Source organism: Paroedura picta, chromosome 5, assembly GCF_049243985.1.
Source record: "Paroedura picta isolate Pp20150507F chromosome 5, Ppicta_v3.0, whole genome shotgun sequence".
NCBI classification, from domain to species: domain Eukaryota; kingdom Metazoa; phylum Chordata; class Lepidosauria; order Squamata; family Gekkonidae; genus Paroedura; species Paroedura picta.
This window is the reverse complement of record NC_135373.1, coordinates 128,623,083-128,638,459: the sequence shown is the minus strand read 5'-3', so window position 1 is coordinate 128,638,459 and position 15,377 is coordinate 128,623,083. Positions and strand designations below refer to the sequence as shown.

The 15,377-nt window shown below is 51.5% G+C and overlaps 1 protein-coding gene across 9 annotated transcripts in view; it reads right to left on the bottom strand.

Annotated features, from left to right (window-relative positions):
• Positions 1-15,377, bottom strand: part of SHANK3 (SH3 and multiple ankyrin repeat domains 3) — a 223,397-nt gene that overhangs the window by 10,507 nt on the left and 197,513 nt on the right. For 7 of the 9 annotated variants that reach the window (XM_077340559.1, XM_077340560.1, XM_077340562.1 and 4 more), the window contains one exon: positions 6,348-8,652. In XM_077340559.1, the coding sequence (XP_077196674.1) occupies positions 6,348-8,652 (2,305 nt within the window). Of the gene's footprint in view, positions 1-1,169; positions 1,223-6,347; positions 8,653-15,377 lie in introns of all 9 variants that reach the window. The other 2 variants (XR_013231452.1, XM_077340565.1) reach the window with 1 other exon arrangement.

Here is a 15,377-nt window from a genome sequence, read left to right as displayed (position 1 = left end):
CAGGAAGCAGCAACTCGGCAGGACCTCAGCAGAAACATTTCATGACTGCGCGGGGGGAGGGGGGGCAGCTTGGCCTCCCTTCAGAACTGGCCAGGAAAAGTCTGCTCCTGCTCCGGGGGGGGGCACGGAGGAGTGCTGCTCTTGGCTGGGGACTCAAACGAGAAGCCGTCTCTCAGGGGCACAACCTCTGGCCCACAGATGCTCAGGGAACACGCAACAGCAAGCATGCAAAAGCCACAGGCCACGGCGTATTGCTTGCTGGGCCCAGCAATGGCGGCAGCGGGGGAGGGGGGGGGAGAGCCAGGATGAGTCCCAGTTTAGCGACCGGTGAAAGGCAGCAGCCAGGGCTTGGGAGGGGGTCGATGCATGCTGTGCGTAGCTGCCCACCATGCCCCTGCGTCCTTGTAGGCTACGGGGAAGGAGCATGATCCAAAAGGCATATCCCCCCCACCCCCGCCCCCATTTAGATCTGACCCTTTCCTCCTCTTGGTCTGTCCCCTCTGCACACCGAATGTGCCTTCTCCACATGGGCAGGGAATAACTCCACGGTGGCACAGGCCCCCCACTCCCCCCCCCGGAGTTCTGTCCTCATCCTGGTGAGGAATGAAGGGGGGGGGGCTGGGACTCAAGCAGAGGTGGATCTCAGACCCCCCCTCCCAACAAGTGAACGTGGAGGGGGGTGGGGCTCTTGTTCCTCCGGAACGCCCTGCTGGAACCATCCCTGCAGAAGGGGTGCAGGGTGCTGTCTGATGGGCACACTTTTCGGGATGCCAGGAACAGGCCCAGCTCTGTGCAGCTCCCCACAGGGAAGCCCTGCTTGAGGCTCCTCCCCTCCCGCCCATGCCTGTGTCTGTGGGGGAGGGAGGGCGCTTCCCTTGCCCCACCCGCCCTGATGCCCAAGCACCCTCCCCGCCGCTTCTTCCCGGCCACGGGGCTGGCAGGGGCGCAGAAGGGGCCATTTCGGTGCGCCTGTCCTGTCCTCCGCTGGAGCCCCCCCCCCCAATTTCAGCAGGGAGAGGCCGGTGGGAGGCCAGGGCAGCGTCAAAGCCTACAAGGAAACGTGGGCGCGGGTCAGCCAAGCGGCTGGAAGCTCCCCCCAGCACACACGTGATGCTTTTTGGCTGGAACAGAATTAGTTGATGAGCTGGTAGAGAAAGAGGCAGGTTTACCCTAGGAGCTAAGGGCCTACAAGGCTTATTTCTCTTCACTCTCTCTTTCCGATCTGTAAGGACACAAAGCAGGGGTCGGTTTTCCAAACAGCACATGACCAGGCACAGATATATATATATATATATATACACTAGATGTATTTATACACACACACACACACACACACACAAATCTCCTCTCTTTTTCCATATAGTCACTGGCTTCCAATATCTCTCTGCTGTGGCTCAGGGAGTCAGACCCAAAGGAGAACCAGGCTCAAACCTGGTCCCTCGCGCAGAAGCAACGCCCGGGAGGCTCGGCCTTGGGCCAGGGGACGCCGGGGGGCACTTTCTGCAGTTGCAGAGCCCAGCGCCCCCCGTGCCCAGAAGGCGGGGCCCTCCACAGGAGCCACGCGTGCATTCGGAGGACCAGCTCCCTGGGACACGGGCAGTTTTGCCAGCCTGGAAGTCAACGCTTAGAAAAGGGCAAACCGGTCTTCTGGAGGGATGCCCAGGAAGCTGCTCTGACTTAGGCATGCTCATTCATGCAGGTTCCTTGTCCTGCCACTGAAATGTTTTAAATTAAATTTTTTATAAGGACACATCACTTTGATCCTTCTCCATTGTCCTGCTAGGAGGGCAGCAGGCTCAAAAGATTTCCCCCCTTTTTGGTTGGGCAAAAACTGGCCATCTTTTCTAGCTGGGCAGCTGCCAGTTGAGGGATGTCTGGGACCCCCCCTAGGCCTGGACAGGGTCATTTGGGAGGGGGCGTTGCCCGAGCAGACACGGGCACTGCATCTCTGTCACATTTTCCTTGCTCGTCTGCAACTCCACCCGTGGGTGTTTTAGAATGACATTACAGGCCTGCCTCCAGGGGAGTCATAAGCTTGAGGGGCCCACCTGAGGGGCCCCTTCCACCCTTCCAGGGCCCTGCCGAGGCAACCCCCCAGCAGCATTTGGGTGGGGGGCTCAGCTGGCTTGATGGGGGCAGCCCTGAGGGGCCCTTCCTGGGCTCCTGTCGCCCTCAGGGCTCGGAGGGGTGACTTTACTCCCCCTTTCAAGCAGGGAAGCTGGAGGCCTCTCAGGCAGGGGTCTCTCCTGGTGCCACTAAGAGCCTTTCAAAAGCGGGTGGGGCCAGGGGGGGCTTTTGTTCAGCAGGGGTTCTGACTGGCTGTGGAGATGTGTAAAAAGCTGCATTCAGCATCGAAAAGGACACCACTGAACAAAAATCTTCACTGAATTATCATACATGGTCCTTTTAAAACTCCCTGTATTTTAAGATTCTCTGAATTTCCTAGCTTACTTAAAAAAAAAAAACCTCTCACTCCTCTTGTGGAGAGAAGCCTTTCCCCTTGTATCGGCCCTTCTCAACTTTTTGACCATTGAGAAACCCCCGAGAGATTCTTCCGCCTTTGAGAAGCCCCAGAAGTGGCGCGATGGTGCAGGACATGGTTGGGAAGCAGAACTGTGGCCACGCCCACCCAGGCCCCTCCCCTTCTCACCCCCTCCAGCCCGCAATCGGCCATTTGGGGGGGGGATAGGTCAATATGACCCTATATGGTCATATCATTCAGTAAATTTAAAATCTAGCCCCAGCCCTAGAGAAGTTTGCCCGGCCTCAACCAGGGCCAGGGCGTTTTCGGTCCTGGCCCCAAAGTGGTGGAAGGAGCTCCCGGGAGAGCTGCGGGGCCTGTAAAACAGAGCTCTTCTGCGAGGTCTTTGGTTGAGGCTGGGGCCAGGAAGATCTCGGGGTCCCTCCGCCCAGGCGGACTGCCCCATATGTCCATGAGGCATCACCATCTTGGGGCTGGGGGGTGGATGAAGGAAGTAGTTTTTATAGCTGCTGCTGGGATATTTACTGGGTTTTATCCAGGATGTTATGATGTTTTCTAACCCACCATCTAGGAGTGATGGTATATGCATCCAAAAACAAACAAACAAATAATAAAATAAATTAAAAATTAATCCAGGGCCATCAAGAAACCCCAGGGTTTCACAAAACCCTGGTTGAGAACACCTACCTTATATCTTTGTAAATTCAGGTGTGGAGAAATGCCCCCCCTTCTTACTATTTCAAAAAGACAGAGGTTTTGAATTCCTTTCAAATGCTAACTGGCCTAGCTAGGAAGCAGATACCTGGGGGGAGGGAAAGGCTGCTTCTCCCCCAAATCCATCAGGAAACAAAGAAGCTTCCCGAGGGAGGGGACAGAGAGGGATATCTGTTGCTGACCACAGGAAGGGGGGCTCTTTCACCTGCTGACCATGGAAGTCTTAGGAGAGTCCTTTGACTTAGGAGAAGAGGTGAGCAGCCGTCTTGGACCATGTGGCTGCCAGGTGAGCTGACCATGCCATACGAACTGGTAATCTCTTTAAGCAAAGGTGCCAACTCTATATTTAAATTGGGTATGTTTTAGCCGAGGGACGGAAGGATTGCATTTCACCCAATTTCTTTTGATTCCTAAAGATATGCCTATGAACCTTATTCTTTTAATAAATCCTTTACACATCTGAAGCTGGAAACATTAGTCCAGTGCAAGGGGAAGACGCAGGGTCAGAGGAGGCAGCTTGGCCAGCAGCTACTCCTCTGGGGAGGGGGTGTACCTTGGAGTAAACTGTGCCCATGGTGCTCATGTGCTGGGCTGAGGGAGACACAGAGGTGAAGCCAGAGGAGAGGTGGCAGAGGCAGCTGGAGTCCTGGTCCTCCCAGCAGCCAGCCCTGCATTATGACCAGGTGGTGACAGCGCGACCCTTCTGGATTTGGCAACCAGCCAGAAAAGGGGGTGGGCAATGCAGAACAGAACTTGCCAAGCAACACTGGGCCTGTTCCACCGCATAAGGAACTTTAGGGGTTTTTTAAAACACAAAAGTTGGGAATTCAGAGAATCTCTCGCTATGACCCTCTAGCAATAGATTGATATTTTGCTGCCATATTTTACAAACAGGAAACGAAGCGACTTGTCCTCATGGAGGAGAAGCAGTGGTTTCACCGTCACTGTCTGGTTGTCAGAAAAGCAGCCTGGAGGACGATGGGTGGGCCGAAAAAGCCCTGGCAGTGGCCCTCTGCTCTGGGGGGAAAGGTTGGGGGAAAAAGAACTGGAAAAAAACAAACAGAAAACAAAGTGAAAACAAAAGGCACAAAAATGTTTGTGACAATCAGGGGACAACCTTGAAGCACCAGGAAGGCCAGGAACCAATGGGGGGGGGGGGGAAGCCATGGAAAAAATCCTCTGCCTTTTCAAATAGTTAGTTAGAATTGTGTATAACCTCCCCCTCACGATCTGGGGGTGCCTCCGCCCCTTGCAGCAGCTCAGTCCTGGAGGGTGGAAAGAGTGGGGGACCCCTGCTTGAACTGAGGGGTGGAGGGTGACCCTTCTGAGCGAGCCAGACACAGGAAGGATGGGGGAAGGGTAGGAGGGAAGGATCCTCCCCCCTATGGGGGTTAGACTCTTCTGAGTTTCCCCTTCAGCTTCCTTTTAACTATTCTGCTCATTTTTGTCTAGTTCCTTCTTTTGAAATCCAATGTGCTAGCGTTGGACTTGAGGATTAACTTTGCATTCACAAGAATGCTGAACTTAAGGCGATTTCAATTGCCTGCTTGACAGAACCCAAAGGGTGCTCATCAGTGGCTCATCTCTGCCGTGCCCCAGAGTTGCAGGTGGCACTAAATTGGGGGATGGGGTAGGGTGGGGGTGGCTAACACCCCAGAGGAAAGGACTGTTGTTCAAGGACTAGGATGTTTGAGGAGCTGGACGAAGAGAGGCTGAGCTGGGCCTGTGTAGCCTGGAGAAGAGGAGGGCAACAGATGACGTGATAGCTGTGTTTAATCACGCAAAAGGTAGACCTACTGAAGAGGGGGGAAACTTGTTCACTGCAGCTATAGAGACAAGGACTCAGAGCCATGGGTTCAAATTACAGGAAAGGAGGTTCCAAGTGAATCACAGAAAGCTTTTTCTGACTGAGGGCTCTAATACGTTGTCTCGGAGGGTGGTGGAGTCTCCTCCGTTGGAAGTTCTCAGGAGGAGATTGGATGAGCACCTGCAAGCCACCTCTACATCTCTCACCAGGCCTTGAGACCCACTCAGCACTGAATCCAAATCACCACCCCTCTGGTTGGCTTTGAGACCACCTGCGCTAGAGCACAGTCAGATATGATTCTTAGGAATCTCATTTTCTATAGCATGACCCAACTACATGTTTAACCAGCAAATGTGAGGGTGGTTGAGGTTTCCCAGTATAATCACATTATCTGCTGTACTCCTCTCCCAAACCTCCTCCTCCATCTCAAGATCAGTCTCAACGGTTTGGTCAGGTGGGAGGGAGTACACCCCCACATTTTAGGGCCTGGTATTTCCACTCATATTGCTTCTTTGGGGAGTTAATTCCTCTGGTGTTTCCTAACTAATTGGATTCCGTGCTCGCTTTGATGTACAACACAGCACCTCCCCCAACCTGTCCATCCCAGTCCTGCCTCAGATTCACCATGTTTCTGAATTACCTCTTATCTTTGCATTGAGCATCCAGCACCCTTTATACAGAAGAGGGCTCCTGGGCTCATGCACCTGTCCTCCTGGTCCTATTCCAAGGATGGGACACCTCTCATGTGGCTCTCACTGACTCCCCGGGGGAGGTACATTGATACATGATGCACATCTAACCCTTGTGATTTATACCTCGGCTGCAGGAGCTGGATGGGCAGGGAAAGCTATCCTTGTGAGACCTGCCCAGTGACTCCTCCACTTCCCTCCCAAGAAGCTCCTCTGGCTCCTCCCCGACCTGAAAACTCAGCTCCCCTGCCTCAGTTACCCCCCTCTGACCCAATGGACTGGGGTGGATCCAAGGGAGGGAGAAGTCCCTAAAAGCACCTGGAATTCAAGACCAAAATGCAAACATGGAACTCAAGGGCTGCAGCTTGTGGGTGGTGAGGGAACAAAACTGAAATGAATGTGAAGAGGAGAGGTCTGGATGCGGCCTAAGGAGGTGGGGAGAGGGCAAAGTCAGAGAAGGGGGCGTGTGGTGGGGAGAGTGGGCTGGGAGAGCCCCAGGGCTAGATATGCAACCATCACCAACCCTCGCTTTGTACTTCGCCATCTCTCCCCCAGGGTTCAGGAGGGCTCCTGCCTGCTTCCACCGAGCCCCTTCCCTTGCTAGATGCTGGGTGAGGGCGGGGGGAGCTGGGGCCCGCTGCCTGCCAGGGCTTACCGTGCTGCCACCACCGGGGACTTCTTTCCGGGGTCTATCACACCCCCTGCAGGCTCCTCCCCCAAGGAGCGCGTGTCCTTGTTCAGCTGCTGCAGCCGAGAGCTCAGCTCGCTAATCACAGTTGGTTTGTCGTCCTCAGCCCCATGGATTGGCCTGCTGTCCAGGGGGTCCCCCCACAGCTTGGACCTTCGCTGGAAGAGGTAGCGTGGCCGGCCGATGCTGGCGGAAGCCAGGATGGCCGCGTGTTGCTGGGAGATGAGCTCGCTGTCTGAAGACTGCTTCAGAAGTGGGTCCCTGAAGGTCACCGGCCCCTTGCTGAGCTGGGACTTGAGTTTCGGCTTAGGAGGCACTGGCGGCTTCTCGAGTAGAAAAGTTTGTCCGTCCGCAAAGGAAGTGTACGTGTCGGTGGGCTCCCCACTCTCCGAGGACAGCGTGGACATGCTGGAGACAGTGGAGATGGTGCTTGTGGTCTCCAGGTGATGGTCACTTGAACTTCTGGTGTCCACCTCTTCCACTCCTGAGTCTGCGGCAGACTCTGGGGCCGTGGGGGCATCAGAGGGCTTCCCTGAGGGTGTTCCACCAGTGGTAGAAGGTGCTACGGCTGCCACTGGCATGGATGGCGTGGCAACTGCTGGAGCAGCCAGCTGGCTGACAGGTGTGCCAGGGGTGGTGACCAGGACCCCGTTGGCAAACTCATCTGGGGGAGGCACCAGGCCGATCTTGGCCAGCTCCTCCCGGGTCTCCTCGTCGCTCGAAGACAGCTGAGCAGGTGGCAGTGTGACCGTGTAGGGCTCCACTTCTTCTTCCGAACTTCCTTGTCCGAGCGTCTTGTCTGAGACGGGGCTGATGGGAGCCTTCGCCACAGGGCTGGGCTGGGCCTCGAGGGCAGGTGTCTCGGCAGGCTCTGGACCGGCTTCTGGGACGGCTGGCTTCTCCTCCTGCATCTCCAGCCCCAGGTCCTGGCCATTGCTGGTCGCATGCACCATGACGAGGCCTGCTGTCTTCTGCTGGGACATGTCCACGATGCTGAGGATCATCGGCTTCTTCTCTTCTGCTTTCTTCTCTTCCCTCACAGGCGTCTCAGCCCGTGCCTCGCCCTCCTTCCTCACAGTAGTTGGTATCCCCCAGTGGCTTTGAGTGGGCGTCAGCGTGCCTGGGGTGGGTGCCTTGGCTCCGGGTGAGTAGGCAGGCGAAACGAGGCCCTCCAGCTCCCCCCTCTCTTGTTCTTTGGTTTGGATGTCCACAAACAGAGGCGCAGCACGGTCAGAGTCTGGGCTGTGGATGGGGGTGGGCCCTCTGGAGGGGACCTGGGTGGAGAGGGCCCGCTCCCTTGCGGCCAGCGCAAGAGCCAGGGGAGAGTTGGGGTCCAGGGGCTTCCCGGTGAGGGGGTGGATGAACGTCGAGGAGGAACTACTAATCAATGGCTTTAAAGCTGAGACGGGCGAAGGCAGGAGCACATCCCGGCTCCCGAGCAGCCGCTCGTCAATGGACCGCGACTGCTGCAGAGATGGCATTTCGACCGTGGGGGGGCTCGCTTCGATGGCCCCAACGGAGAGGAAGACAGTGGATTTCCGCTTCTCGTCCAGGCGTCGCTCCCGGTCCTTCATGACGCCAGCGATGGCAGTGGCGAAGGGGAGGCTGGCGGGGTCCACCTGGGACTGGAACTCCAGCCCGCTCAGGCGATGGCTGCGCCGCGTGGGGGACGGCTCCCGAGCGAAGCCCCCCGCCACAGACAAGGCTGCCCGCTCCTGGGCGTCTTCCACCTGCAGCTGCTTCACCAGAGGGCTCTTCTTCCTCTGGGGCTTGGTGGGGGCGAAGAGGCTGACGTTGAACTGGCCCATGTTGGCGTAGGGGTTGTCGACCCCCCGGCCCTTCCGCTTCAGCTTCTCGGGGGGCGTGGCCGAGGGGCCGGGCCGGGGGATGTCGGTGGGTTCCACGGGGATGTGGGAGGAGTCCTGCAGGATGATCATGGAGCGCGCCCGCTTCTGCCTCTCGGGGTAGGGGAGGGCGGGCCGGGCTTGGTCGTACATCTCCGCGGCACTGATGACCTGGGGCAGCCCGTGGAGCTTGGCCTCCAGGCCGGGCTTAAAGCTGGAGCGGATGGTGTCGTAGACTCTTCCTGGGGGGGGAGGGGGGGAGAAGGAGGGGGGCGCGCCCGTGTCAAAATAATAGGGGGAAGGCGGAGGGGGCGGAGCAGTCTGAGGTGGGGGTGGAATGCCGGGCCCTTCTCTGACAGTATCTTGCATGGAGGTGCTTCTGGGAAATCTCCCATCCATTATGGAGGCAGCAAATTTCTCATCTTCACCTGCAAAGCAGCACAACAGTTTTGTCAACAGAGTTGCTGAACAGAAGGGCAAAGGGTGTTGACAGACAAACATCGATGTCAGGGCCCGCCTGCGGGCACACGGGGAATTCTGACAGACACAAGATGGCTGCTGGAGGAGGCGGAGCCAGACACAAGCGGCGGCCACAGCTCAGCTTCCATCACACAATGGAGATTCTTGTGCTGGGGCGGCAGCTGGTGCCCAAACAACATTTCTGGAAAATCTGTGCAGCCAAGCAGATCTCCAGCGGCGAGCCAGGAGCCTTGCAGGGCAAAAGGCCCAGAAACACTTGGCAAGCACTGGGAAAGGCGTGGGTGGGAGCAGCAGCACCCACTGTCACCCCACTGGGAAACCCTGATATATATTCATGACTGAAGCCAAAGGCTTCTGGGGAGGAGCTCCCAGAGGGACCAGCCACCTGCACACCTCCCCAGACCCGCTGAGCTGTGGGCCTCCCCCTCTCCTCTGCCCGACAGGTGCATCTCCTGGCCTCCGTCTCCTGGCCCTGCCATTCCTGTGAACACACCAACCCTGGATGCTGCCGGCTGTCTTTCCGAACCCTCCCTTACCGATCAACCTCCTTCATGGGGGCGCATGAAGACTGTGTCAGTTCAGCCTCCCGGAGGGATGGCCAGTGCATGACCGAGCTATGAGCTGTCATGGGCCCAGCCACCATCTGACACCCCCTATTCCTGCGGGTGGGCCAGGATGAGCCCCCTGTCTCTTTTGCCCAGCAGGGCAAGCATATGCAGGGCGGTAAGGGAAGACAATGCCTGGAAGTGCCAGGGGCATGAAGCAAGGACCCTGGTGACGAACTGAGGAAGAGTCCTGGCAAACCCCGTGCAAAAGACTCTACTACGCCCCTTCCTCCTGCTCTCTGAACCAGGCAGACATCTCCCGGCCGCTCCCTGGAAGCCTGAACATGCAGCCTGTGAGCATGGAAAAGAGACGTCTGATCCGCCCCCCAAACCCCTGCCAGGACCCTTCAGCTTCGAGGATGGGTGGCCGCTGAACTCAGGGTGCTGGGACCCCTGCCTGAGTTGATGGAGGTGGTCTCGGGCATGGGGCTGTGTGGTGAACTGGGGGGGGGAGTGCCGTCCACTGGTTGCCCCCCTTAGCCCCTCACACTCCCCCTGGTCCTGTGTTTCTCTCTGGTTGCTGCCCCCAGTAAGACCCTCTTCTTTAGCCAGGAGGAGGCTGGGGAGATATAAATGGGTGGGTGGGGGATTCATTTATTTATTTCTCCTTCGGCCTAGTCGCCCCGCCGGCTGTGGGATGGCATGGGACAGTCAACTGTAAATCATATTTTCCTGATTTAGTCCGTCAACAACAAAACAGAAGCACTAGATGATCCCCTCCCCGCCCCACAACAGCTGACTTATAACACTACAAAAAAGAGCATCCAGAGTAAATAGGAAGGGGCTGAGACTCAATTGAAACTTTTACCTCAGAGGAGGAAAATGACCAGCTTGTTCCGCCTTGAACCACCTGGCTCCTGAGCCCTTCCTTTCCCTTTTCCTCCTCAGCCCAGGAGGATTTCCCCCTTTCCCTCTAAGAGCCTGGCTCCCCATGGCCCACCACCTCCCCCAGAGGCTCAGAAAACACTTCCCATGACTGGAGAACAGAACCCCTTGAAAGGGGTTTTAAACAGAACATAACTCACAAAGGCAGAATTCCCAAATGTGCCCGCCAGGCGGAAGATCCCTGGGCCAATTCTTTTGCAGCTTTTAAGCCTTGGTGCCCAGGATGCCTTTGTCAGGTATGGCCTCCATGACAGCCGTGGGTCTGCCTCAGGGGACAGCTGCCCCCATGCATTATGCAGGTCACACATGTGATCTCAAAGGATGAAGGGGGTCTGAAGGCAATCAGGGTATTCTAGCTGACTATATAAAATGATTAAAAAGGTGTTGGGCGAAAGCTACCTGTATGCAGTGTCTGTTTTGGTGACTGAAACCCACCCAGGACAGGTGAGCAAATGTCCCTACGCGGAAGAGCATCAGAATGGCAATTTGGCTGAAAATGCCCTTAAGTCTTTTATCTGAGTTGGACTGTGGATCAGCCTTAAGGCAAGAACCACAATCTTAAGTGAGTCACTTGCAAATTGTGGCCCATTATCAGTAATTAACTCTTTGGGAACCCCTTGGCAAAGATTTACAAAGCTTTTTCCGCTTGTTGTCCAACAGTATAATTTAACATACAAAAGGAAATAACAGGGTGTGCGGAAAGAGCCAATTGCTCCCTTTTGTGGCTCCCTGGTTTGTACCCAAAGGATCACGGAGGGGCAGCCCCGTTAGTATGCCGGAGCAAAAGGAAATACAGATACGGCAGCACCTTGAAGACTAAATATAGTCAAATGGAGTTAGTCTTGCGGTTCTGCGCATGCGGTAGAAGGAAGAGGTCGCCTTTTTCCCCGCTCCGACAACAGAAGAGATTATAACCCAACAAATTAACAAAACAGCTTTTTGGGAAATAAATTTGTTATCTTCGGAAGCCTCATCTGGACGGCTGCCAAGGAAAACTTCAGAATCTGTAAGTGAAGACTAAAAAGCCTGCTAATTAGCTTCTCTTGCTCTCAAGGCTGCTGGTAACAAGCGTGGAAATGGCCACACCTGCACAATTCAATCCACCGAAAAACCTAAAGGAAGTGGGAGAAATGCTGTTTAAAATGGAACAGAATATAAGAGGGGACCTTAGTAACCTGCAGGCTGAAGTGAATTCTGTCGGTGCAGAGATGGCAGAGGCAAAAAAGGTGGCGGCGGAAGCAAAGAGGAAAGCAGATAACAATGACCGAAGGATAAATCAACTTACTGCCCAGATGGGGCGACTGAGTGATAGAACAAGAAGATCAAACTTGAGATTTACGGGCTTCTCAGAAGATATCCCACGGCAAGAGGTGGAGAAAGAGCTGTTAAAATGGCTGCAAAACCAAGGTTTGGAACTGCAGGAGAACGATATAGAAAGAGCCTATCGGGTGAGAGAAAGGAGAGCTTCTGGGACTCCAAGGGAAATTATAGTGAGGTTTGCACGGGAGAAGCAAGCAGCATCAATTTTCAAGGAACTTAAAAAGAAAAAGGAGCCTCAGTATAAAGACCGGAAAGTGATTGTACGTCAAGATTTCTCTCCAGAGACACTCCAGGAAAGGAAGAGGCTACAGCCATGGACTCAAAAACTTTTGGAAAAAGGCATTCTCTTTTCCTGGGGATATCCGGCTACTCTGATAGTGTTCAGAGACGGACAAAGATACATGGCAAGAAACGAGAAGGAAGCGTCAAAAATGCTAGCTGATTTGGGGGTTCAGCCCCCTGACGAAGAAGAAGAGGGAATGATAGAAGAAGAGAGCAGCAGCTCTCCCATTTCAGGAGGGAGGGGTAAAAAACGTCGAGTGCAAACTAGTCCAAAGCTGTAATACTAATTTTGGGGGAGAAAGTGTTGGGTTTCAATAGTAAAAATAAATAAAAATAGATAAGTAGGGATGGGGGAGAGGGAAAGGACCAGTGGAACCTAGAAGAGTGGAAAGGGAACAGGAAGGTTCTTTCTGTGTGTACGAACTCTTTGCACAGGGTCGGGATTACTGCTGTTACTTTGTTCAACTATAAAAGGTACAGTTCGGGTCATGGTCAAACTTTTGTCTCTGAATGTGAACGGTCTGACCTCAAACGTGAAAAGATATAGACTCATAGCTCTGGCTAGGAAACTAAAGGTAGGATTAATATACCTTCAAGAGACTCATAAGGCCAGAAAAGATACTAAACCAATTCTGTCCTCTCCACTTTGGGAAGTAGTGGCAGAGGCAAGGGGAACGGCAAAGGCAAGGGGGGTAGCCATCTTGGCAAAAAGGGATATGAATCTGGAGGTACTGGAGCGTAAAGTGGATAAGGAAGGTAGATATATTTTCTTGAAGTGCAAGATAGATAAAAAAATATTTACTTTGGTTAATGTGTATGCACCAAATGTGGGATCAAAGAGTTTCATGCGGGGAATCCTGCAAAGAATACAGGCTTATAGCGAAGGAGAAATAGTCATGGCAGGGGACTTTAATATGGATCTCTCGGCATTGAAGGTCAGGAAATGGGGCCTAATCGAAGTGTTTGAAGCAATGGGCAAAAAATCGGGACCAACCTTTTTTTCCGCGAGACATAAAAAATATACTTGCATTGATTATGTCTTGATCTCAGATTCACAGGAACTGAAGATTAATGACGCAGGAGTACAGCCAATATTGATCTCGGATCATGCTCCAATTATTGTGGACTTGACGATACAAAAGGAAAAATCGGAAGGGAGGTGGAGATACAAAAACATAGTTCTAAGTAAAAAAGAAAACAGGGAAAATATAGTGAAACAGCTAAAATATTATTTTAAAGAAAATATAGGATCGGCGGAGCCCCATATTGTGTGGGACGCAGCGAAGGCCGTTATGAGGGGACACCTAATCTGGACGGAAAAGTTATTAAAACGTCAGAGAGATGAAGAAATTGAAAGTAAATTGGGGCAGATAAAAATTCTGCAAGCACACCAGCAAAATAAATTTGACACACAACGGCAAAGACAAATCCAGATCTTAAAAAATGATCTAGACTCCCAAGATTTAGTATTAGTGTGGAAAAGGGAAACCCTAATTAAAAGCGAATGGCATAGAACAAATATAAACTCACAAAAGAAATTAGCCAAATATTTAAAGAGGAAAAAAGACAAACAGAGAATAAAAAGCATAAGACAGGGCCAGAAGGAGCTGGTGGATTCGCACCTAATAAGAGAAGCGTTTGTCAAATATTACCAAAGTTTATATGAGTCCTCAGGAAAAGGGCAACTCAAGGAGAAGTGGTACACAAAAATAACTAAAGAAGATCAGGAATCCCTTAATAAGGATATAAGTGCATCCGAAATAGAAGGGGTAATTAGACAATTAAAAATAGGAAAATCCCCGGGGACAGATGGATATACGGCCGAATATTATAAAGAAATGAGTGGAATATTAATATCAGAAATGGCATATTTGTTTAACGATATAATGACAGGCGGAAACATCCCCAATACATGGAAACAGGTAGAGATGGTGGTGATACTAAAGCAGTCTAAGGATCCCAAAGATGTTGGCTCATATAGGCCTATTAGTTTGATGAATCAAGATTACAAAATATTCGCCAAGGTCTTAGCTAACAGATTAGAAAAAATATTACCAAAAATAATAGGGGAGGACCAGTATGGATTTATTAAAAACAGACAAATTTTCCACCCAATAAGGAATATTTTAAATGTACTAGCACATAAACAGCAACATAAAGAAAAGAAATTGGCACTATTGAAACTAGATATATTCAAAGCCTTCGATACCGTCGAACATAATTTTCTCTGGGAAACACTAAGGGATAGTGGAATAGAAGGGAGCTTCTTGGAAGCTGTAAAAGAGCTTTATAAACAAGGAATCGCAACACTATGGATAAATGGAGGCAGATCAAAAGAATTTCCAATCTCAAGGGGGGTAAAGCAGGGTTGCCCATTGTCACCCCTATTATTTGTAATGGCTATAGAAATCTTGGCAGATAGAATAAGGAACTCCCCTAGAATAGAAGGATATAAGGTGGGTCAGGAAGAGGTCAAACTTAATCTTTTTGCAGACGATATTCTTCTGGTACTTAAAGATCCACTAACAGCAGCCAAGGAAATTAAGATAATATTAAAGGACTTTGAACAATATTCAGGGTTAGGAGTCAATATGGGGAAATCCGAAATTATATATTTTAACATACCTAAGGGGGATCAGATATTAGTGGAGAAAGAAACAGATATACCAAAGGGATGTAAAATGTTAAAATACTTAGGCATAAAAATTTTTAAAAGAATAAACAAAATAGGAAAAAATAACTACCAGGAAATATGGAAGAAGATACGCAGAAACATGAAGGCTTGGAAGTCTAAAACAATGAATATATTAACTAAAATTAGAGCAATTAAAATGTTTTTAATTCCAAAGCTTAGCTATTTATACCAGGTACTCCCATCAGAAGTACCAAGAATACAAGCTAAGGAATGGAATAGACAGCTGAGGGATTGGACTTTTGGAAGCAAAATAGCTAGGTTTAAACAAAAATTAATTTATATTCCACAAGAGGAGTTGGGATGGGGCCTAATAAATTTAGAGAGATACTTTGAGGCATTTCAAATTAAACATTTATTGGATGCGGAGATAAACAGAGAAAGAAAATGGGTAAGGATAGAAAACGAAGTAAATAAGGGGAAAGGAAAATGGGGGGTGTTTACAAAGAATTTAACATTAGAAACTAAAGAAACAACAGGGCCGAGGGCGGTTGCCCTCAGAGCCTGGAAAAGATGGGAAGGAGTATGGTCAGCAGACTTCGTGAAATGGATACCAGTAGAATTACTACAAGAACTAGATGACCCTATATGGTGGGAAAATTTAAAAAAGAAAGGGTTGAATAGAGTAAAGGATTTATTAGACCAATCGGGAGTAATGATATCAAAAGAAAAATGTATGGAATTGTTGGGGGAAAGGAATTGGTTGAGGGTCCACGGACTATACGAGGCTATGAGTAAACTCTCACGCTTAGGGATATTATCTAAGGATAGTCGGATGAAGGGGACTATGCAAAGAATGGAAACTGCAAAAAAAGGAGTAGTGGGGGTGTTATATAAGCTAATGGTAAGCGATGAGGATTATATAGGACGTGTGATTCAAATAAAATGG